The sequence below is a fragment of the Bufo gargarizans genome, chromosome 1 (genome assembly GCF_014858855.1).
Source record: "Bufo gargarizans isolate SCDJY-AF-19 chromosome 1, ASM1485885v1, whole genome shotgun sequence".
Classification (NCBI taxonomy): domain Eukaryota; kingdom Metazoa; phylum Chordata; class Amphibia; order Anura; family Bufonidae; genus Bufo; species Bufo gargarizans.
Window position 1 is genome coordinate 619,565,866 of NC_058080.1, and position 25,410 is coordinate 619,591,275.

The following is a 25,410-nucleotide window of genomic DNA, read 5'->3' on the forward strand; positions in this document are numbered from 1 at the left end:
ACCTCTACTTCCTTGTACCAATCAGCAGGCAGGAAATGAACATGCAGCCAATCACTGGCTGAGGCAGGTAACCACTGGGCGGCACGTGATTGGCCGAATGATCATTTCCTGCTAGTCAAGAGGGACCAGGAAGTAGAGATGGATCGGGAACTGTAAGGCATTGGAAGAGGAGCAGCAGATAATAGGTAAAATGAGTATTACATGATTCATTGCCTTTAAAAAAAAATTGCTGGACTACTTCTTTATTCAGCATGTGGCAACACATTGCTGTGGATGACACTTCGTTACCCTATTTAACTTACAGCCAGAGGGAGTTGAATGGCTGATCTTTTATAATGCGTAACGGAACAATTCTTTAATGTGTTTAAAATTTTGTAATTTAATCTAAGATAGAATAGGAACAAAGGGGAGATGGATATTAAATGGTCTTTAGCTTTTTACCCAATTTCTCAAAAATTAATGGTACAGGTGAATATAAGAAAATGTGTAATATATATTATCAGAGAAAAATGCCTTGTTCTCCAATTATCACCCCCCCCCCCCCTTTATAAACTAACTTTCTCTCTGCAAGTGACCAAGACAAACTGTCAGCTAAGGATTAGATTACAAAGTCCCATAGAAGTCTGTGGAGGGGGAGGAGGAATGAGCTCTAGAGTATGAGAGACAGGCACACAGAGGATGCAGCTACTAAGGCCTGTTTCACACTTGTGTTAATTCCATTTTTAAGATCCGACAGAGGATCTCAATGCTGGAATTAAACGGATCAGTTTTGATTTTACACATCAGGATGCATCTGTTTCGTTAGCATGCAGTTGTGTGAAATCAAAACAGAAAAAAACACTGTGATGAATACCACGCCTCGTGCCCACTTGACGTCACCTACGTCGAGCTCACGAGATGCAGTATGGTCACTTGTTACCCAAAGCGTGATGTTACGCCCTCCAGAGGAGTGGGTAAGGTCAGGTTGGTACAGTTTACACAGACACCTCCTGTCCGCACGGGCACGGAGAGGCAACAAGCTGAGAGCCTTTTCACTGCCGCCGTGAAACAGCGCCTTCTCAGCCCGGGTAATCTGCCATCAGCTTCTTGTTTGATATAAGCCCAGTCCGCTAACGGGATTATATAGTGTGAGAAACCAACCTGCGGTAGCTTATAACTAGGCCGAAACACGGACGTGGAGATTCGTTATCGAGATACAAGATAGCACAAGATTGAATTCTATATTTAATCGCCTTAAGGGCACACTAGCTATATAACACAATATACACAGAGAATATATACAGTGGTCTGAGGTTACAGATACAGGTGATATAGGTACAGAAGGGTTAAGCCGAGCAAAAGTCAGTAACCGGGTAGATGAAAGTTCCTTAGGGTGATAAGGGTGGAATAGTCCTTGGCTGCAGTCACGTGGGGGCAGTGATGTCAACTGGTTCCCGGTCTCTCCAAACACAGTGGCACGATGTGACCCCCTTCAGAAAAGACACCGCCCACTGCCTTGCATGGGCTTATGACCTGTAACTGGCCGCTCCCCTCCCCGCCTCTGGGCAGGTCCACCGCTCCTTCTCTGGTGCTGGCAGCAAATGACCCATAAAACACCCGAGGGCTCATAGCCGCAGACCAGAATGTGGCTGGAAGAAGGTTCTGGGCCCAATTGATCCGCCTGGGTTCCGGCTACAACTAGAGTCCAAGCATGGTACCGTTATTTGGTACCAGGCCCACGTGGATGTTCGGCTTTGCCCCAATATCGCAAAAAGATAACCAAATTATGCCTGGAGTGGACGGACGATTCATAATTCCTTATGAAATGTAGGTGCCAACATGTCTGAGAGGTATCATTGATCCTGGGCAAGGGCTGAGACCACCTCCTGAGGGTTTTCCTGCAGGATTAGCTTGCCTCCAACCTGGCTGGTTGAGGTGTGACTTTATCCACCTGGGGTCTCATTGAAGCCTGGACTCCTGGGGCTTCCTCCCCAGATGGCTGGGGGGTGAGAACTTATTTTGCATGTACACTGACTGTGTACATGCTAAAGGGTGAATCAAATGACAATCAGGGCTGCCAATAAATGATAATCCATATTCCTCAAACACATCTTTCACTAAATAAATTGAAAGTCAATGGGTGACGGATACATTTTTATTAAGCTCCTGTTTTTAGTGACGGATCCATTTTTTTTCCCGGTTTTATAACCGGACACAAAACTGTAGCTTGCAGCGGTTTTGTGTCCAGTCATAAAACGGAATGCTGATGGAACGGAAGACATTCTGATGCATCCTGAATGGATCTATTTCCATTAAGAATACATAAGGAATAAACAGTAACTTTTTTTTCCCGGTTTTGAGATCTGCCGGATCTCATGCTGGAAAACAACAATGCAAGTGTGAAACAGGCCTAACAGTAAGTTCTGCATCTCACCCCAAATGCATTAGTCACATCTATACGCTCAGTACTTCTCTATAATGTCTTATATGGTGCTTCTGAGTGTAAGAGAGTAAGGAAGCTGAAGATCCTGTCTCCATGTGTATTTTTTGAGCAGACATCATTACAGCTAGTCTCCAGCTACCAAGGAAGAAATGAACATTAGGAATGTAGTTGGCAGGGGGAATTACTAAAAATGGCAGATACATGTCCTATGGTCAGTCATGTATATACATATGGCAGTTTATTCATGAAACGTCATCTGAAAGTGTAATTATGCTTTACAGGGCTTGTCCACTCCTTTACCAGTGATGGTAACATAGTACATAAGGCCGAAAATAGACATTTGTCCATCCAGTTCGGCCTGTTATCCTGCAAGTTGAAGCCTCAGGCCAACCATATCTGATTAGTGGGGATCTGACAGCTTTTTCAAAGTAGCTTTGGTCCTGAAAGTTGGTGCCCGAACTTTGATGTGGACTGTAACTGCAGCCCTACTGCCACTTTATCTCAGTCCACTGCACAATTGATGGAGCTACAGTATGTATTTCTGCCACCGACGTATTTATTTTATGCACTTGTATATTCCACAGCGCTTTACAGACATTAGCATCACTCGCTGTCCCCAATGGGGTTCACAGTCTAATTTTCCTATCAGCGTGTCTTTGGAGTGTGGGAGAAAACCAGAGTACCCAGAGGAAACCCGCGCAAACACAGGGAGAACATACAAACTCTTGGTCGTATTCGGGCCTAGGACCCCATCGCTGCAAGGCACCAGTGCTAACCACCGAGCAACCGTGTTGACTGACTTTCAGGATCTGAACTACTGCAGAATATCTGATTAGCTGGGTGCAGGGTGTCGGACCCCTCGCCAATTTGATATTGATGGCCTATGCTGAGTATTGACCATAATTTGTAAAGAAGTGGAACTGCTAGGACAAGGATGTAAAGAGAATAACAGTGAAGACAGACGGATCGTCTTATCTTTTTAAAAGCTCATTGATGCCTTACTATACCAAACAAGTGCTCACTCGAGACAATTATACTGTAGCAGAACACCATTGATCTAGGCTTAATTAGCAGCAGACACATTAATCATTCAGCTGCACATTGACAGTATATGGATTAGAGTAAATCTGTCACCTAAAAATAAGTGAGACTCGTCTAATAAAGCTAATCATTCTCTCCTAAGACAGTCAAAGTATATTAGTGAGAGTCAATGGTCCACCCATTTATCATGAGGGATATTATTTAAAGACAATTTTTCTTGAGTTGGCTTACCTTGTGCTAAATTTATCAAATGTTGCACATTGTTAAATTTGACGCATCTTTAAACCTAACACTTTTGTCCTTCAGGTTTTTTTTTTACGTGAACCTTCTACTGGAGTGACCTTTTTTGTGACTTTCTAAAAACAAAATCTCAGTGATTAATTCTGAGTCTCGCTAACATAGCTTTCCACTTCCTCAGCCACTTTCCCTAACTGGAGTGGGTGGTGTAAAAATGCAAAAAGTTGCAAAACATGTGCACAAGTGAGCCCAAAAAGTCCCAAAGCCCTAATTTGCATCTTTTGGAAGCCAGAATTCTGGTGTGGGGGGTTTGATAAATTCCTCCACTTCCAATGTTCTTGGGATATCAGCTAAATTATTACAATGGCTTAATGTTAACTGGAATCTATCACAGATCAGTTTTGTTAGCCTAGCTGTCCTACATCATCTTCCATTAAAAGGTGGAAGGGGGTGAGCCTTTTCTAGCCTTTGGGATAAGCAGCTGACAGATTCCTCTGTCACTGCTTATCTTTAATCTCAGTATTGTAAAAAAAAAACTAATAATAAAAAAAACACTTAGGATAGTAAAAGACGTTGCAACTGATGCTAACGGATACAAAACAGAGCCTAAAACACTACAGCTCACGTGTATCATTAAAATACACTACTATGGTGTGAAAAAGTTGCAAACTGCACGTTTGTGACTTTTTCAACGGCAACATTTTTTGTGCAGATGCCGTTTCTCTGTTAGTCTTGCCACTTTCTCAAAAAGGGGGTGTGACAAGGAGAGGGGGGTGTAGCCGGTGGCCACGTTTTTCATCTTCTACGCCAGCAAGCCTGGTTATGATAAACCTGCCCCTATTTGTTTTTTATTATCCAATTCAGTTAGTAAAAAAAAAAAATGTCTAAGGATATGTGGCAGATTTTTTTTAAAAATTTTCTATGACTGAACATCCATTCCATGCAGTTAAGTAGGGTTGTTTCTGCATTCTGTTTGTGGATTTCTGAAAGCGCTATTTAAGTCAATGCGACAATTGCAGAAAGTTCTCAAAATCTGCTGTGTGTGAACCTATCCTTGTAAATGGAGGTTGGTAAATGCTGTGGGGAATTTATCATTTGCAGTGTCTGTGAGGTTGTGCCAAATTTATGAAATGGCACACAATAATAATATATTTGGTGCAAGTGCAATGTGGTGTATGCCTATGTGGAGATTTGACTTTTGCAAATGATGCAAATATTAAATATGCCTCTAAACACAAAACATGTCCTAAAACATAGACCTCTTTTGAAAAGTGACGAAGTCAGGCTTAAGTGGGTAAATGTTGCAGAATTTTCCCCCAAAAAAGGGTGACGATTCATACGTCAAAATACTGCCAAAAACAGGCCTAAAAAGAATAATAAATGTCTCGCTGTATCTTAGTACTTAAAGGGGCTCTCTAGGATTTTCATATTGATGCGCTTTCCTTAGGATAGGTCCTCAATATCAGATTGAAGGGTGTCCGACACGTCTTCTGTTGAACTGGAGCAGCTCTACAGTAACCAGCTCTATCCACTACCCAATGGGCGGTGCTGTGTTCTTCCAACATTGCCAGGGTGCCAGGAGATGTCCTCGCTACTCTGATGTTGATTACCTGACCTAAGGAAAGGCCATCAGTATGAAAAATCCTACAGAACCTCTTGAATCAGATTCCTTGCTTCTAATAAAAAATTTCAAATCACAGTATGGGTTAATTTGAAATGTGCCAGTCATGGAATATGAGAGTGCGCAATCCTGATGGGTTGTATGAAGGAGGAAATTACTTTGAAATTGCCGGTATTTATGTAGTATTTATCCTTTCATGGTGTACTGTGTAATTGTCTCATGCTTTTAGTCACTTTTATTGACACATTATGGAGAATTGAGGCAGCAGTAGGTGTTTCTGTGACTAAACATGAGTTTATGGGAATAAGAAAATACTCCTAAACAAAGAGCTTTCACTTGTCAGGCCGAGTAAAGAGGAACACAAGGGCAGCACCTTCTCCTGGCATTTCATGCATTTTGTGAAGTTAATATTCTGGGTTTCTGTCAGCAGGAAAATGGGTACTAACCTGGCTGACATTAGTGATGTACTAATTTCAGCTGAACATAACTATATTAGTGCCACCTCACTGCGTGCCGTCGTAATTGAGAAAAAATAACTTTTATAATATGCAAATTATAAAAGCCTCTAGGTGCATGCTGGGAGTCGTAGTTTCACCACAGCTGGAGTGCCAAGGTTAGCCATCACTGCTCTAAGAGCAGGAGCAACGCCCCTCCCACTGCACCTAGGGTTGGACGATATCAAAAATATTCAGACGATAACGATATTAAAAAATTTATCGCGATAACGATATATATCGCGATAAATACCCGTTTAAAAGAAAAAAAAACACAAGGAGACGTTATACTGTATGGGGGGCCACAAGGAGACGTTATACTGTATGGGGGGCCACAAGGAGACGTTATACTGTATGGGGGGCCACAAGGAGACGTTATACTGTATGGGGGGCCACAAGGAGACGTTGCACTGTATGGGGGCAGCCACAAGGAGACGTTATACTGTATGGGGGCAGCCACAAGGAGACGTTATACTGTATGGGGGGCCACAAGGAGGCGTTATACTGTATGGGGGGCCACAAGGAGACGTTATACTGTATGGGGGGCCACAAGGAGACGTTGCACTGTATGGGGGCCACAAGGAGGCGTTGCACTGTATAGGGGGCCACAAGGAGGCGTTACACTGTATAGGGGGCCACAAGGAGGCGTTGCATTGTATGGGGGCCACAAGGAGGCGTTACACTGTATGGGGGGCCACAAGGAGACGTTATACTGTATGGGGGGCCACAAGGAGACGTTATACTGTATGGGGGGCCACAAGGAGACGTTATACTGTATGGGGGGCCACAAGGAGACGTTATACTGTATGGGGGGCCACAAGGAGACGTTGCACTGTATGGGGGCAGCCACAAGGAGACGTTATACTGTATGGGGGGCCACAAGGTGGCGTTACACTGTATGGTGGGCCACAAGGAGGCGTTACACTGTATGGGGGGCCACAAGGAGGCGTTACACTGTATGGGGGGCCACAAGGAGGCGTTGCACTGTATGGGGGGCCACAAGGAGGCGTTGCACTGTATGGGGGGCCACAAGGAGGCGTTGCACTGTATGGGGGGCCACAAGGTGGCGTTGCACTGTATGGGGGGCCACAAGAAGGCGTTGCACTGTATGGGGTGCCACAAGGAGGCGTTGCACTGTATGGGGGGCCACAAGGAGGCGTTGCACTGTATGGGGGGCCACAAGGAGGCGTTGCACTGTATGGGGTGCCACAAGGAGGCGTTGCACTGTATGGGGGGCCACAAGGAGGCGTTGCACTGTATGGGGGGACCACAAGGAGCGTTATAATAAGGTCTTATGGGAGCGAGGAGGAGGGAGAGCCGGGGCGGCCGCTGCGGGAAGTAGTAAGTTTATAACTTTGTCATCAGACAGAACGCACTAGTGAAGCAGCCGCAGGAAAAGTCTCTCCAGAGACAGTACTCACACAGTACTCACACGGCGCCCGGCACTGGTGGGTGACGACGGTGATTATGTCAGATGGTGGGTGGAGACTTGACTAAGGGAGGCGGAGCAAGAAGGAGGCAGGCCAGGAGCGAGAGGAAGAGCAAGGTGCAGGGGCGGGCGGTAAGTGATCAGTCAGTTCCTGAAGGCGAGTTGGTAGAAGCGGGCGGACGCACGTTTAGAAGAGGTCAGCGCTCAATGTGCGCTGACCTCTTTGATGACGTCACAAAATACCGCGGTATTTAGGAAACGGCGATATCGCCATATCGCCGTTTTTTTAATACCGCGGTATATCGTGATACCGGTATATCGCCCAACCCTAACTGCACCTAGAGGCTCATTTGCATATTATGAAAGTTATTTTTTCTCAATAACAGCGGCACGCAGTGAGGTGGCACTAACATAGTTATGTTCAGCTGACATTAGTACATCACTAATGTCAGCCAGGTTAATACCCATTTTCCTGCTGACAGAAACCCTTTAAGAGCCTCTTGCTGTGAGGAGGCCAAACATAGCTCCTGGTCAATACTACAAACCCCTCTCCTTACACAATACCATAGTGAATGCATGAATGACGCTGAAAACCCAGAATATTCTCCTGAATAGATTCTGTACATTCTTTCCCACAGAAGTCAACTAAAGGCTCTGTTGTCCTGGACTACGTATTCCGTCACCTAAACCTTGTGGAGATAGATTACTTCGGGCTACGCTACTGTGACAAAAACCATCAGACGGTGAGTAAGAGACAGTGCGCATTTTGTTTGGCCAACCATAACATCTGTCTGTGACCTCTGTATTGATGTAGCTCACCCAAGGATGAAGGAACTATATATGCAAACATGGTCAGAAGATGTGAGTAAGTAGCAATGTACTGGTGGCTATAGGTTGTATAGCTTAGGTGTGGTTAGATGAAAAGTAAGATGAATGGAGAAACCATTCATTGGGATCTACCGTGAAGTTTTGAGAAGTATTCTTTTTATATTCGATTTAGCCATTACTGAGTTTTCTTGGTCTCCTATATTGGTTATAGTGTATTGGACTAGTGCCATCATGGGTTGAAACAGTCCCTGAATGATTACTACTTCTGGGGTGCCTACTTCTATCTAATGACTGCCTGTACGGGTTCTAACCTGGCATGAAAAGACAAGATAACTCACAAGCATAACTTACAATTACAAGTTGTAACATAAGAGGACAAATCATGGACTTTAGTTCTAGGTTGTGTTTTTAGAATTTTTTTATTTATTTTTTTAAACCGTCTATACAATGCGAATATCGAGACATAATTGATTGAAGGCAACATTGTCCTGCCGAACTGAAAAAGAAAAAGGGCTAACATTTTTATTACAAAATGTAGTCTATGAATTCGGAATTAAAAAATACTTTTAAACAGACTTTAAGACATAATTTTGGATCCTAGCCAAGCCAGTGCCGCATCTGCTGACAGCTGTTTCGTGGGGATTGCCCTTCATCAGTGTAGAGTTAACATTTGAACATGGGGTTTACATGACAGCTCCACTGTGCTTGTCTGTTTTATTAACACTTTAGTAAGGTTAGGGCATTTAACTGTTCATGGAGTTATAGAAATGACAGCTCAGAAACCTAAAGCTCTACCACTTCCACTGTACGTCTAGCAGTCAGTCCTCCTGGGCATTGGCTGACATCTGATGAGTTTTTAGTTCCATACATATTTGTTCTTTTTCCAGGAGATGGCCCTGCAGGGGTAATCGCCTTGTCGCTTATTACATTTCCTATTCTCCAGCACGCGGCTGGATTAACACCTGCATGGTATCACTTCTTCACATGAGATTCCTTTCCTGGAACTGAAATTAGTCAATTCTTATTCCAAATGAAGATTCTGCTTTTCACAGTTTACTATAATCGACATTAAATTCACTCTTCAAATGTAATAAAGAACAAAAAAATGATGATAAAGTCAGAGATGTTTATCAAAGTGCCTGACTATTAAAACTGTAGTATGTGTTAAACTATTCTCCAATTAGTTACATAATATTAGAAGATACAGTAATTTTATTAAATTCATAAGTTTAAATTGACAATTTAATTTGCTATGTTCAGCTACCCAAACGATTTAATGCTTGAGACTAGTTTGTGGCATGTACTTTACATTGTTAAAAAGCATAGCAGATAAGGAGATAGGGCCACTCGGGGCTATAGTACAGAGAATTAGTGCTACCACTTTGTCCCTCCAATACACTGGAGTTTGTTACTACGGTATATGACAGACTGAAGCTGAATGAGGGTCTTAATGCTTGTTTTTGTAAAGCGGAGCTTTCCTCACATCTCCAGTGCAGCCCAGTTTTCCTGGTTGTGGGGGTGTCAGTAATGATGCCAGCAGCTCCTCTTGACATCCACCCACTGTACCTCCAAGCTGTGCTTCTCCGAGCCTAGTACTCCATTTTATCTCGTTCTTCCCCATTTACTACACCAACATGCCCACTACACCCATAACATCATCATCCACAGCCCATCAGAGCATTCTTAGTCCCTCTTTGATGGTCTAGCATGGGACCATCTATATACTCTCTAGTGCAGTATATTTCACCTTCCAATTAGCCTCCTAGGCTATATCACAGTGATTCACGATTGTTTCATGATTGTTTGATTTGCTAACAAGCACAAGCAGCTCCTACTGTTTGTTGTCCACCATACAGACACAAGTGTCACCTTCATTACATTCCCCCTATCTCTGCCTGGACTGTTTCCAGGTTCTTAGCAAAAGGAAATTTGGTGTCATGGAGCACATGTCGTGTCCTGCCATTGACAGCCAGCCACCGTCGCCTTTGTTTCCAGTGGTGTTGTAAACGAGAAACCTTGGCTGCTACAGACTGGAACCTTATCATCTTCAGCTACGTATCCAGGTTCTGTTTGGGATCCGACCATGGTCTGGTTTGAGTATGGAGGACTTGTGATGAGCGCTTTAATCCGGCCTTTCCTGTGGAGCAACACACTGCTCCAACTGCTCGTGTGATGAACTGAGAAGCCATCAGATACCACAGTTGGTTATGCCTAGTAGTGACAATAACATCTCTGGTTCGGTTCTAAGGTACCACTAGGAACCGAACCCAAGTTTGATACCAAGGTTTTTTACAGTAATAATTAATTTCTAAAGTTATTACACGAAGTCTCGCACAACTTCGTGAAGTAATAACTTTGGCTTATTGGAGCCAATACATTTTAATACTGTACGGAGTGGGATCTCCGTACAGTATTAGAGCAAAGTTTTTAGTGAATCAACTTCGAATGTACCATCCGAAGTCGATTCGCTCATGCCTAAAAACCTGATTTAAACAATAGATTATTTTCTGATGACAACTTACTTTTTAAGCATGTACATGATAGCATTGTGGTTTCTATTTATAATGCAAAGCACAGCACATTGCCAGGTCCATTATTTGATGGTACAACAGAGTGGATGGGGATCATCTGTATCACTTGAACAGATTTTGTTTGGGGCTACTCTAAATGACTTGGGTCCCCTGTGCATGACCCTTTAACCCCTGTGCATGGATTTGGACTCTGCTGCAGCAGAACCATCGGGTCTCAGCAGAACCATTATGCCTCTTGGAGTAGTTACCTACGAAGAGCCTGCTGATCTACTGGGGTCATGAGACACCGTTGCAGAGCACCAAGGGATCAGGCAAAACCATAGTCATGGGCATGCTGAGATCAGGTCAGGCAGAGTATGAGCAATCAAGCAAACAATCCAAGATCAGGACGGGCTTCTCAGGGTGAGAACAGAGATCAGGCAAGGGTTAGGTCAGGCAGTGAAGGATTAATTTAGGAAGTCATGCAGAAGTCGGTTCACCGAGCAGCCAAACAAACGAATGAGAAAGGGGGGCTCATAACCCGGCACATCGCTGCCAAGCGTCCTGGTGGGCTGACTTTCCACCTCTAAAGTCAATGTGATCAGTATCACAGACTACATTAATTTATAGGTATTACTGCATTTGCACTGAACTTTATCTTATGCACCTTCTATGGACTTTACTTGTGACTATATGTGGAAATTCAGATTTTTGATGTCAGATTTAAGAAGCTTTACTGTATCTTCTACAAATTGTGTTTATGAATGTAGAAAAATGATAATGTTTTCTATTGGTGTCGGGCATCTTTTTCATAACCAGCAAAGATATTATCTGTCATGTAACAGGTCCTCATAATATGTACTGCCGACGCATGTATTACACGTTAAGTGCGCCCCTTCACATTAAGAATGATGGCTTCACTCACTCTGGCTGTCTCTTGTGCTTCATGCAGTAAATGCCTCTGCTGACAAATTAATAGTTATTTGTGACACCTCATTACTGTGTACTTTGGATTATTTCCGACTTCTGGCAAAACAGACAATGAGGGTCACTTCCCAGAGCGGATTGTTCTGGGATGACGGATAAAGTTTGCGGAAATCACCTTACCTTTTCATCTTTCTACCATGAAATACTTAACAGGATTCTGGCACCAGCCACCTCCCTATGCAGCTGTTTGCATAGAAACATAACTGTGGTTCCCCTGATTAAGAAGCCAGTTTTCTTTATTTGATCCGAGGCTCCAATCCCAAGATCTGATACTTTTTCTTAATATGTAAATCAAGGCTTTGGTGCAATGAGGGCATCACCGTTGCTCTTGTTGCACCCAAGCTCCACTCATTTATATAGCCAACCCTTCCCTGGTTGGTCACGGAAATGAAAGGAGTTTTGGTGCAACAAGAGCAAGGGGCGCTGCCCTCGTTGCACCAAAGGCCTAAATTACATATTAAGAAATAGTATCATAACTCAGGATTGCAGCCTCAAATCAACAAAAGAAAAACAGCAATTTAATCAGGTGAACCACAGCTAGGAGTCTATGCAGACAGTTGTATAGAGAGTGCGCTGGTGACAGATTCCCTTTAATCATTGAAATACTTTGAGGTTCAGTGAGTGTATGGAGTTGAACAGATTTCCACCCATTGTAATGCATAGGGTGAAATCCATGGCAAAACCTGTGACAAATCCGCATGTAGCTCGTGATTTATGTCACCCGTGGCCATACTCTTACTTTGATGTATTTTCTTGGAGGCATCCATTCTCTTTCTCTTGGACCATGAGAAAAATAGATATTTGGAAATTGATTAGACTTAAAGGGGTTGTAAAAAAACTTTAAACCTACCCACTATCCACAGAATAGAGGACGAGTCTGATCAGTGGGACGTGACAGCTGGGACCATCACCAAGCATAAAAACAGGGGTCCTGTGTCTCCCCATATGAATGGAGAAGTGGTTGAGCATGCGAGCTGCTGTATCTTTAATCTCTCTGTGGCTTCTGGAGATTGCTGAGCGCTGTACTCTGCTTCTCATCGGCAGCCCCATAGAGACGAATGACCGCTGCTTCATTCACACACAGCAACACAGGACTCCTGTTCTCATGACCCCAGCAGTTGGACTTCCACCAATCAGACTCTGATCCCTTATCCTGTGGATAAAAAGTTTAAAGCTTGCCACAAACCAATACACTGTAGATAGCTGTCTGTTGAACATTGCTCTGCTCCACCGTGCATATGCACGCCCGGAGGAGCATGCATTTGTTTGCAGTGGTAAGAGGGGAATAGGCTGCAGCCACCCTGTTCTGGCAGTGGCTTACCTGCCACGGCACAAAGGATCAGGCATGTTGAAATCTATTATGCTGTATCTGAAGGCTCCACTGACATAATGCACATTCGTCCTACTCAACAGCATACTCATTATTCCAGTGAAGCTGTCGTTCACAGCAGGGAAAGGTACTGAGCTGACATCTGCTTCCCAGTTCACACTATTAGCCATGTCAATTGACAGCAGAAGTAAGGGGTTAGGGCAGTGTTGGCGAATCTATGGCATGCTTTCTAGAGGGCATGTGGTTCTGTGTGGGCTGTGCATAGGATTGCCACCTGTCCACTATTACTAATCAGCTCTTTGTTGTGGAAGCGCTGTACTGGGGGCCACTAATGGGGGCCTTATTAATACTGGAGGCGACTAATGGGTCTTGGCGTGTTGGTACTTTGCGATAAATAAGTGGGTTTTGGGTTGCAGTTTGGGCACTTGGTCTCTAAATGGTTCTCCATCACTGGGTTAGGGTGGTTCCCGGTTTCAGGAATGCCCTGCAGACACTTGGCTGCCCATATACAAGTAGTGCACGAGTTGTTAAAACTTTTATTCTTTGTAAAAAAATAAATAAAAATGTTTTAAACTTGATTCCACAGAACCTTTGTAGTGGTGTCAGCAGTTTGGTGGACTCTGAATATGTTGAAAGATTCCCTTTAACATCCTTGAATAAGTCGGTGGGCTATAGCTTTGGCTTTGGATGGTTCATAGTTTGAGGAAGGGGGGACATAGAATTCTTCCAAGAGTATGAGCAGGTGTTCAGAATGGGACATCAGCAAAGGTGAACAGGACTTTGTATGTTAGTGTTAGCAGGTGAATTGTGGTTGGTGTTAAATATTAATACAGTAGATGGCAATGTGTAGGATAGACTGTTGCCAAGCCATTTTGTCCATTGGTAAGTCATTGGGAGTAGGGCTGTGGAGTCTGTAAGTCAAAGTTCTGACTCCTACTCCTGCATTTTATCACACTCCAACTCCTTCATAGGTCACCAATAATTTAGTAATAACGAATTTACTGTAGTAAAATAGGGCTTTTAATAGATACAATTAAAACCATAATTATTGGAATACAATTTCTGAAATTCCTGAAATGTTATAAATTCCTGGAAGTAAATATGTAATGCACTATGAATGAAATAACTGGGACATACTGTTATGCACTTAATAAATGTAAGAAATCGATGTCCTTAGAAAAAGTTAGAAAATCACATGCATGTTTAAATGGGAATAAAAGATACATAAAAACTGCAACTGCTATATTCAGTGCTGCTATAAAGGGGTTGTCTGAGAATAAATAACTTTTCACAGGTGTCCGCAGCCTTCCTCCACTATGGAAAGAGTCATACTTACCTGCTCTCCACAGCTCTGGTCCTGCGCACTGCTTCCATGTGTCTATCTTCCAGTCCTCAGCTTGTTTACTTCTTAGTCTTGATTCTGCTTAGATTGATAAAGCATAAAATATATTTATCATTCATTTTTATAAACTTTTTTAAATGTATATGAAAATTAATAAATTATACAATATCATTAACAGAATATTTTTTTAAGCTTGGAGTCGGTACATTCCTACTGACTCCACCCAAAACTAGCTTTATCTCCAACTCCACGACTCTGAATGTACAAGGGGTGTACTTCCTACTACCAAGTAAAGTTTTCGGTCAAGCAGTTTAAATATTGTAGGAAATTAATTGAAGATGACCCCTGTTCAGGGCAACCTGTCGAAGCATCTTCAGAGGTAATGTACAGTAAAGTGGAGGCCATGATTTTGGAAGATCATTGGGTCAAAGTCAGTGTTATAGCTCATGAATTAGGCATTTCATTTGACACAGTTTCCAGTATCATTCATCATGTTTTGATGATGGTAAACGTCAGTTCCCAGTGGGTGCCACGATTGTAGACGCCTGAGTAAAAAAAACTTGACTCCAGCAATTTAGCCAAGAGAATTAAGACATGCTTAGAGAAAATCCAGGAGACTTCTATTCTTGATTTATTACGAGTGATGAATCATTGGTTTACCACCATGATCCTGAGGTCAAACAAGAGTACATGCAATGGAAGCACAAGGGGTCACCAACTCCAAAGAAATGTTGTGTGTAGCCGTCAGCTGGAAAGATCATGGCAACAGTTTTTTGGGATACAGAAGGCGTTTTATTACTAGAATTCATGCCACACAAAACAACAATTTCTGGAGACACCTATGCTTCAGTGAAGGCATTACGTGAGGCAATCAAAGAGAAACGCTGTGGGAAGTTGTCGGCAGGTGTTTTGCTGCTTTACAACAATTTTCTATCTCACAAGTCTCGCAAATCACAAGCTGCTATAAGAGAATTCAGCTTTATGGAACTTAACCATCCACCCCACAGTCCAGACATGGCTCCCAGTGATTACTTTCTCTTTCAAAATTTCTGAGTTGGCAATGATTTCATGATGCAGTCAGTCGTTAACAGGGTTCCTGCAGCAGCAAGATGTCTCCTTCAATTCTGGAGGCGAAGTGGAATAAGTGTGGTGAAGTCATGGGGGGGATTATATTTATTTATTTTATGCACTTTTATAGCGCTGACCTATTGCAAAGTGCTTTACAGACATCAGCATCAAGCTGTCCCCAATGGGGTTCACAATCTAAGTTCCCTATCAGTATGTTTTTTGGAGTGTAGGAGGAAATCGGAGTACCCGGAGGAAACCCACGCAAACACGGGTAGGGCATACAAACTCCATGCAGATGTTGTCCATGGTCCAATTCGAAACCTAGGACCCCAGCGCTGCAAGGTACCAGTGCTAACCACTGAGTCACCATGCTGCCCATTGAAAAGTTGTATGTAAAATTTTCTCCGAAAATTTTACTTTCATGTTGAGGTAGATAACTTATTTAACACCTCTTGTACAAAATGTTTGTGAGTTGATGATGAGAGGAGCTGGTAAAGGTTTAGATAAGAGGTTTCAAAAGACCGAGCTGAAGCCCATTACCTCTAATCAGGGCTCAGTGGGTGAAGGAATTTCAACAACCTTTCTGGCAATTTATTATGGCCTGGAACTTCATACAGACAATGAAGATACTATTCCTCTAGAACTAAACTATGTAGCTTATTCAAGGACTAAAGGTCCCTTTAGACAGGACAATTCAACAGGTGATTGTTGGGAAAGAAGTGTTCCTTCCTTGCAATCACCTGCTCGTCAGTGGGGAGACCACTGCATTTACATGGGGAGGAGTGATCACTAATGTCATTGCTTGTCCCCATACAGACTTGTTGTTTTATGCTGGCAGCAGAGCGTGTTTAGGTGGAATGGTCTCCTGCCGGCAAAAGTCGAATAGGGTGCCTACACAAACATTTAAATTTTGTTTGTTCATCAAGTAAAAGGTGGCACCTCTACATCGCCAGATAATCGCTAATAAACATTCCTATGAACGCTCATTAGCAATTATCTGTGCCTGTGCAAAGCGTTTGAAAAAACGTTGAACAATTCTAGAGTCTGATTACAATGTGTGCATTTGTACAGAGAATGGCCGCAGATTGGATTCCAAAATACAAAGTAGAGTTAGCAGGAAGCAGGAAGTCTCACGTTCTAAATGCAAATTGACAGAAGTGTCAAGGCTTTGTTCAACTGTTTGTTATATACGTGAAACTAGGGTGCATTATACAATACCATAAAAATATTTCTATACAAATAACAATGGCTGTTTTGCAAGGGATTGACTACATCATAGTGAAAAAGATCTAAATGGGCATGAAATAGGCAGATACCTTACTCACTAAAGTCATTTCAGTTTTATGTGGTCAGTTGCAATCACCCACTGCTAGTGCGGTTATAAAGACTGGAGACCTGAGAGCCTCATCGATTTCTCATAGGCTATTTGTACGGCAAGTCAACCTTTGCTATGGGTGTATTCCAGTGTGTGTTCACACAGTTAGTACATCTTAATTTTGTACCATGCCCTTCATCAAAAAAACATATCATAGTTTTTTATTTTCTTTATATTAAACTTCCCTAACATTCTGACCCTAAAAAAAAAAATCAGTGGACAGTGCTATATAAAACCAACTGAAGGAATGGGAGCTCCTGATCTGTCTATTTACCAATTAGCAGATCTGTTGGAGCCCATAAAGGCCTCCTGGTCAGATCTGATTGACTTTAGTTGAGCTTGGCAAGAACAGATACAGACTGGAGTTATTTTATTTTGTTATTTATTATTTTTTAGGTATTACTTATTATTTGTCATAAAAGTACCCCCCTTGTATGTCATTTCCTAATTTACCTTAAAATAGTTGTTACCGCCTGGGGACCTTTTCTACAGACCCCTCGGATCTGGCCGTGTATGGCAGATACATACCTGATCCCCGCTGCTGAGTTCTGGATCCTTCACTAACCCACTGGCTTTGCTGGTCTGGGTCTCCCTGGGTCAACATTCTGTTTGGTGCTGGTCACGTGACTGCTGCAGCCAAAGATGTCACCCAAGCGTCATGTGACTGGGCCATGTGATGCATGGATGACATGTAACCTCTGTGGCTAGTGAGCTGCAGTGGTCACGTGACCTGCGATGGAGCAGAAACCCAGTGGCAGGGATAAGGTCAGTGTGATTACCATTGCGGGTCCAGCCACTCTGGAGAGTCTGTAGAAAAGGTCCCCGGGGTGAACGACCCCTTTTAAAAGGGTTCTCCAGCTTTTTATGACTGAGGTCCCCGAGGGAAGCAACCTTAGGCTACTTTCACACTAACGTTTTTTTTGCGTATCCGTCATGGATCTGCAAAAACACTTCCGTTACAATAATACAACCGCATGCATCTGTCATGAACGGATTCGTTTGTATTATCTGTAATATAGCCAAGACGGATCTATCATGAACTCCATTAAAAGTCAATGGGGGACGGATCCGTTTTCTATTGTGTCAGAGAAAACGGATCCGTCCCTATTGACTTACATTGTGTGTCAGGACGGATCAGCTTGGCTCAGTTTCATCAGACGGACACCAAAACGCTGCAAGCAGCGTTTTGGTGTCCGTCTCCAAAGCGGAATGGAGACTGAACTGATGAATTCTGAGCGGATCCTTTTCTATTCAGAATGCATTAGGGCAAAACTGATCCGTTTTGTAGCCTTACTTGCTCCCTGCTGCTTGGTTCTAGCTGCTTTAGTCCAATCCCTGCTTGTAAACTTCCCGTATGGAGGGGGGGGTCACATGTGCCGATGCAGCCAGTGATGACTAGGAGCTGGTAGGTATGCTTCCCTCCACAGTTCTGGCAGGGAGGTGGGGGGAGTCAAAAATGGTTAAAAACCTGGAAACCCTTTTAATTTATGATACATGTTATACAAATATCAATGCAAATTATTATTTTTTATATGTCCTTCATAAAATTGTCCTCAAGACACTATCACTAATAAATGACCCCTATTAATTTATATATAATTAACTAACCCTAGCACAGTTTATAATGAATGTTCCCAACATCATATCTAATAAGCTTTTAAACCCCCTAATTAATCTGATCAGTTATTGTAACTATAATAAACCAGAGATACCACCGTTCCATACTGCTAGACACACATCTGTCTGTTACCAGCTGACACTAGAGCTAGGACATTCACTGCGTGTCTTACAGCTGACGCATTCCTAAAGATCAGTGACTGCATGTCTTGAAGTAAGCCATCCGTATCTAAAAACCTGCAACATACGTAGTCCTGTCAGATAAGCTGTTTAATCACCTGTTGTTCAGGCAGAGACTACCAAAGACTCCTGGGTACTGTGTGAATGAGACCTTGGTAACCCATTTGCAGCCATTGTACAAGCCCAGTTCTCACCTGTTAATACTCCGACTTCCTTGTCTACTGGTATTAGTGTAGCAGGTATTTAAAGTTAATCCTCTCCTTGCGGATACCACGTTACTTACAGAAACCGACTTATTATCTGAAGTGGTTTATTGATTATATTGCTGCCAAAAATATAATTTGTCTCTTATCTCAGTCCATAAGAATGAAAGTCTATGAGTGACTTCACATAGTCCTTAAAGTTCTACATCCCATTTACTGTATGTCTGTAATATGGCATAGGTTACCAGTGAAGCTTGCTAATGCTTTCTCTGTGGACGTGCTGGAGATGGCAAAGTACGGAGAGGAGGTCCCAGCTCATACTCCAACCAACCTAGTAGTTATCTCCTTAGATGAAGACATCATCTGAGCGCTCACGTGTGTTCTTGTTGCATCCATAAAAATGGTGAATAATGAATGCTCTGTGTATATGGATGCTCTCTTCTCAATTTACAGACCCTACCACTCTGATCCCCTGCTGTTACATCCACTGACTCCCTGAAAGGACTACTCCCAAGCTGCACCTATTCTGTGGAACTTACTGCACACAAGAGTAAGCGCTCAATGCATGGGCACTGGTCATGTGCACTTTGTTTGCAGTGTGGACCCGCAACACTATCTTTTTGCGGTGCAGAGGCACAGACCTGAAAACCCACGGAAGCGCTTTGTAGTCCTTCCATGGTCTTCCGATCTGTGCCTCCGCTCTGCAAAAGATAGGTGAAGTCTTTGGGCGTATCTTGCGGATTGTGGACCCATTGGGTCCCCACCACAGTGCCCAAATATTGCGGACCGGCCATTTACGGGCATTGAGCCTGTGCGCTTATGGGCATGAGCACTTAGTGTGTTTACAGAGGTAGCTGTCAATCACTGATAACACCTCCTCCCTGAACTGATAGGTATTCAGAGAAGTTGAAAAAAGCGAAGCTATAAATGTATAACTTACAGGGTTAGTGAATCTTTTTCCACAATAACATATATTAATCTGCTCAGTTTCTCCTGTTCTATAACATTGTGATTTCAGATTGCATTGTATTTTGTGGTGACAGGTCCTCTTTAAAGGGGTTCTCCAGGAACTAAGAAAATGAAATTACTTAAATATTACTTTATTATAAATATATTCCCAATATGGCTCATTTTGTCTAAGGAGCAATCATCAGGAGAAATGAAATGGCCGCCGTCCTATTAGGACACACAAATCCCGTCCTAATCACACAGCAGGACAAGTTACTTCCCAACACTGAGATAAGGAGCTGCCTCATCCTCCTCTGCTCTGCTTGTCAGGGATTGTGATCCTAATTACAGCTGATAAGAACTTCGGATGAATCTCTGTAGGAACGGAGTTCGTAAGGAGACATGAAGTACAGAGAGGAGGCTGGAGGTGTGGCTGATGAGCAGCAGCACTTGTATGCAGTCTCCCTTACCACAGCCTGTCCTGACTGATTTGGCAAAACTTATTTTATATATTTAAAGGGAATGTGTCATCAAAAAAATATGTTAAACATATTTTAAAAAAAATATAAAAATGGGTGATGTTATTTTTAATTTTCCATGTCACTATATTTAAAAACAAATCCTAAAATCTTGCCGTTTTCGCACTGGCCACCAAGCCTAATAGGCGCCATTTCATGATCTGTTCGGATCACTTTTCAGTAGTCAGCTCATTATTACAGACAAGATTATAATGACGGGTATCATAGGCCAGCAATATAAAAGGTGTGGACAACCCCTTTAAAGGGAACCTGTCACCGTGAAAATGTAAAGTAATCTGCAGGCAGCTTGTTACAGAGCAGAAGGAGCTGATATATCGTTCTATGGGAAAAGATTTGAATAACTTGTATTTCATTCATTTAAATTCCTGCTCATTCTGGGCTTTGTCAAGGAGACGTCCTATCAGTGATGACAGCTATCTCTTTATGTATGGTCATAGGGGGAAGGCTGTCCATCACTGATAGGACGTCTCCTGGACTTCAAAGCCCAGAATGAGCAGGAATCTAAATGAATAAAGTACAAGTTATTCAAATCTTTTCCCATAATATAATACATCAATCTGCTCAGCTCCTCTATAACATGCTGCCTTCAGCTCAAATTCCATGTTCAACGTGACAAGTTCCCTTTTAAGATCCAAGATAATTTTCATTTTGTGTGTTCAATACTTTTAATACTCGTACATCTTCACGTTGATCTTACATCTTTTTTTTTTTTACTTTTCATTTTCTTTCTTCCGCTGTTCTTTTCACTTCTTTATTTCTTAATTCGTATGCATGTTTAAGCTTCATCTCTCTTCTTAGGCCTTGCTTGTACTATCGTTATGGCTTTCATTGAATCCTGATGGATTCCAGTGACTTGGATGGAGGTCAGGGATCCAGTAAAAATAGGACTGGTGACTTCTCATTAAAATACCAGAGCCCTTGTGGAAAGTACCCACCATGTAGACATATGACTTTGAATCCCTAGTGGAATGAATACAAGTTAAAATTAATAAAAATTTGTGGTGAATTAAAATAATGCCAAAAAATACAATAGCAAACAAACACAAAAAGTACAGCAGCACACTGCTTTGTCATAAGTAAATATTGAATATGTGGTTTACCTTGAATTACTTCTGTATTTACTAGAATACATAGAAATGTGAGCTTCTTTGCGTACATTTTGATCACATTTTGTGAATCCATATGCCAACGACAGAACGTACACTATCATACTTGGCCTCTCTTGGGCCTATCATACTTGGCCTCTCTTGGGCCTCAGCCTCCAGAATGAACCTAGGGCAGGTAGGATCCAGCTTTAAAGCAAAATAGAGGCAGGGCCATGCCCAAGTTTAAAAGGCCAAAAAACAATGTAGGCCAGCACATCCAAACAACATGAAGTAAATGTGTAATGCTGCTTTAAGACTTGGGGTAGGTTCACACCTCTGATTGACTAGTTTGGAGGAGTTCACCAGATCTGGCCTAGCTGGATACTCCGTTCACTGGTGGACCCTATTGGGATCCGTCCGGTTTCCTGCATGAGTGATGGGAAGATCGGCCAGATGCCATAGTCAGTGGGGTCAGGTAGTGAACGGAGTATCCTGCTAGTCTGGATCCAGATTCTCTGCTGAAACAGCCCCCCGGTTCAGTTATGAATTATTGGGGAATATGTTACTGCCATATTTATTATAATTAGAAATGTGAGGTTCTTGGCGCACATTTTGATCAAATTTAGTGATCCTATCTGCCAAGAGCCAGGCCTTGATTAAAGTGAGTGTGAAGAACCTAATATTTATATGTATAGTAAATACAGCAAATACTGTACATTCATATATTCAATGTGTATGTAAGTCTTAAAGGGGTTCTGCAGTTTTTTTAAACTGATGATTAGCGGTGGTCCGACACCCGGGACCCCTGCCGATAAGCTGTTTGAGAAGGCAGAGGATAGATCATCACTGCAGAACCCCTTTAAGGCAGAGTGCTTCTCTACTCTTCATGTTTGCTTTTGCATTTCAGCCATAACAGCACGCAACTGCACATTCACTCCATGTTGGTTGGAGGTGTAGGCTTACTTTGTTTTTGGCATGGCAGAAAATCCAATAAGCACAATTCTTTTGTCTGTTTTAGTAAATAAATGTATTCCCCATAATATAACCTCTTATGGAGCATTTTTCTCACAACTCTGCATAATAGAGTTCTTCTGTTATTCCCGCTAGAACTGGGTGGGACCAGTTGGGGTTGTGACCTGTAATCTCACACCGTTCACTCGTTGCTGACAGTATCAGACTGTGTAGGAACATTCAAGGTGAATGGTAACACTGAGATGTATGTTTTATAAGAGAAGAATGGCAGAATCCAGAGTTTTTGAAGAAAAGATGCCCATAAACTATTATTTTATGGGGCTACAATTATCACATCCCTTTCCTTCCAGAATTCCAGAGGAGCATGTGTGGCCTATAAGTCTCCTCACACTGATTAAGGCGCTCTCTCCCTAAGGAGAGATCGTACCCCCCTAACCCTGACAGGCCTCTCACCCAGTCAAGCCAGTACTCTCTGTTCTGCACTGATGAGGGGCAATCACCCTAAAACAGCTGTCTGCAGATGAGGTGCTGGCTTATTTAATATCCAAGTCATGTCTCAAGGCTTAGCTAAAGAGTTGAACATTGACTTATAGGATAGCTGCCTTACATCTGGTGGCATTAGAGGCAGAGCTCATTTGCATCCCTTTCCTTATTTAAACAGACATGTTAGGAGTGGTCACAGTTCCTCTTTAAACAGTGAAAACTATATACATATTAGATCCTTGTGCCGGTAATGACCCGTACAGTAAAGTTATCTTGTCAATTAAAGTAAACCATGTTAAGTAGAAAAAAAAGATGGCGGTGGATAATGTTTTCCGTTGCATTTTGCCATTATAAAAATAAAAATAAATCATCAAGATAAAAGGTTATTTTGATGTCAAAATGGTGTCTGGAAAATCTATAAATCTATAAAAATCTATAACTTGGCCTTAAAAAAAAAAAACAACGGCTTTGTAGATATAAAAGTAAAAACGGTTATGCCTGGCTGAATGTAGTAAAGCTAAAACTTAAAAATAGTTATGGTTCTTAAAGGGGTTTTCCCATCTGGAGATTTATGGCATAACCATACAATATGCCATAAATGTCAGATAGGTGGGTAAGAGAGGCCAGCTGTTTTCAGAAGTCCCATAGCAGTGAACTGAGAGAGCTGCACATGAACGTCCACCTCTCCATTAAATGCATCTCGGGACATGGCCCTGTTCTTGAGATAGGAGCAGGTCGCAGAGTTGGGACCCACACCTGTCAGACATTTTATAGCCTATCCTTTTGCATTTGCCGTAAATGTCCAGATAGTAATACCCCTTTAAAGGGCTTGTCTGGCAACAGTAAAGTTTTAACCCTATAACCTCGGCCTCTCCTCTGCTGTGGAAATAACGTACCAGCGTCAGTCCTGCGTGCCAGCTCCTGTTTGTCCGCCTTCTGGTCCACGGCTTGTTTCTTCTGCTCTGGCATGGGAATGGTCACACGATCTGCTGCATTCAACCACTTGCTTCAGTGGCGATGTCTCTTGTGGACCAGAAGGTGGACACACAGGAGCAGATGCGCAGGACCAGAGGAACAGGGATCAGTTAAGGCTACTTTCACATTTGTGTTTTCCTTTCAGGTTTTGAGATCTGGCAGTGTGTCTCAAAACCGGACGAAAATGCATTAGTTTTAGCCCCATTCATTGTCAATGGGGACAAAACTGAGCAAACCGGAATGGAGTTCATCAGAATGCATTCCGTTCTGTTTTGCTGCGGTCTCATGCCGGACACAAAATTGCTGTAAGCAGCGTTTTTGTGTGCGGCTTGGGGAACTGAACATGGTATAATTTTGGCATAAAAAAAACATGTAGGGTACTTTCACACTAGCGTTTCTGTTTTCCGATATTGAGTTCCGTCCTCGAGGCTCAATACTGGAAAAAAAAACTGATCAGTTTTATCCTAATGCATTCTGAATGGAGAGCAATCCATTCAGGATGCATCAGTTCAGTCCCTTTTAAGTTTTATGGCCCAAAATCCTGAACACTTGCCGGAATGCCGGATGAATTTCCATTAAAATGCATTAATGCCAGATCTGGCCCCAAGTGTTCCGGCAAAACTGATCGTTCTCTCCGTCCGTGCATGCGCAGACCATTAAATCTGTGAAAAAAAAAAAATACCGAAACCATTTTTCCGGATGACAACCGGAAAGACAGATCCGATATTGCAATGCATTTGTGAGACTGATCCGCATCCAGAGCCCTCTCACAAATGCATCAGTTTGCGTCCAGATTGTTGGATCCGGCAGGCAGTTCCGGCGACGGAACTGCCTCCTGAAATCCTCTGCCGTAAGTGTGAAAGTACCCTAAGTCAATGGTGCGAGATCTGTTTTTTCTCGGACATTTCAGCATTTTCATTTTCGAAAAAATACATCTGGATCGGTTCTGAATGGGTGCAGCTGGTCGTATTATTTAAACTGATGCATTTTCTTATGGATTTGAGATCCTCTGCCGGATCTCAAAACCGGAAAGGAAAACGCAGATGTGAAAGTAGCCTAAGCATGGTTCTTTCCACAGCGGAGGAGAGGCTGCGACCATCAGTTTAAACGGACAATTTGTTAGTGGTTTAATAAAAATGATTAAAACAGAAAAAACCTAATCTGTTGCTGGATCTGTAATTGAACCACAACCAGTGAGAAATTGCATGATGGGTTTTATGGTCAAACTGGTAACATAATGAATCCCATAGGCATAAATGTGATCCATACTTGGGGGGGGGGGGGCAGTAGAGTAAAATGTTTTGTGTGGACCTAGTCTTACTGTAGAATGTGCCAGCCATAGGTTATGACTGCACCCTGTGTGCATGTAGCACATACTATGTGAGGCATATTTGTCCTGTCCGCCCTGATTTACCTCCCGCTATTTGTTGGTAGGAGATGACCTGACTTCACACTATACAGAATTCCTTCTCCACTCTGTATAAACACTGACTTCCTTTGAAGAACACTCAGGTGTACAGTCTAGTGACCGTCGTGCCGTCCTAAGGAAAGGTGGTGTGTAGTAAATTCTGGAAGCTTTTCATGTCACAGCACGAATTCTGATTAAAACTTCAAGTTGCATTTTTTTTTTTTTTTTCCTTTTCATATCGGAACATGACTGGACTCACCAAAACCCTGAAACTCATATTAATGTATCCTGAGGGTGTACAGAAAATGAAATGTAA

General features: G+C 42.6%; 1 protein-coding gene across 2 annotated transcripts in view; it reads left to right on the plus strand.

Moving 5' to 3' along the window:
* The window catches only part of EPB41L4A (erythrocyte membrane protein band 4.1 like 4A), a 251,276-nt gene that overhangs the window by 86,915 nt on the left and 138,951 nt on the right, over positions 1–25,410 (plus strand). The window contains exon 2 of one of the 2 annotated variants that reach the window (XM_044275942.1): positions 7,883–7,987. The exons of the other annotated variant lie outside the window; for it this stretch is intronic. Coding sequence (XP_044131877.1) covers positions 7,883–7,987 — 105 coding nt within the window. The remainder of the gene's footprint in view (positions 1–7,882; positions 7,988–25,410) is intronic. 2 annotated transcript variants of the gene reach the window in all.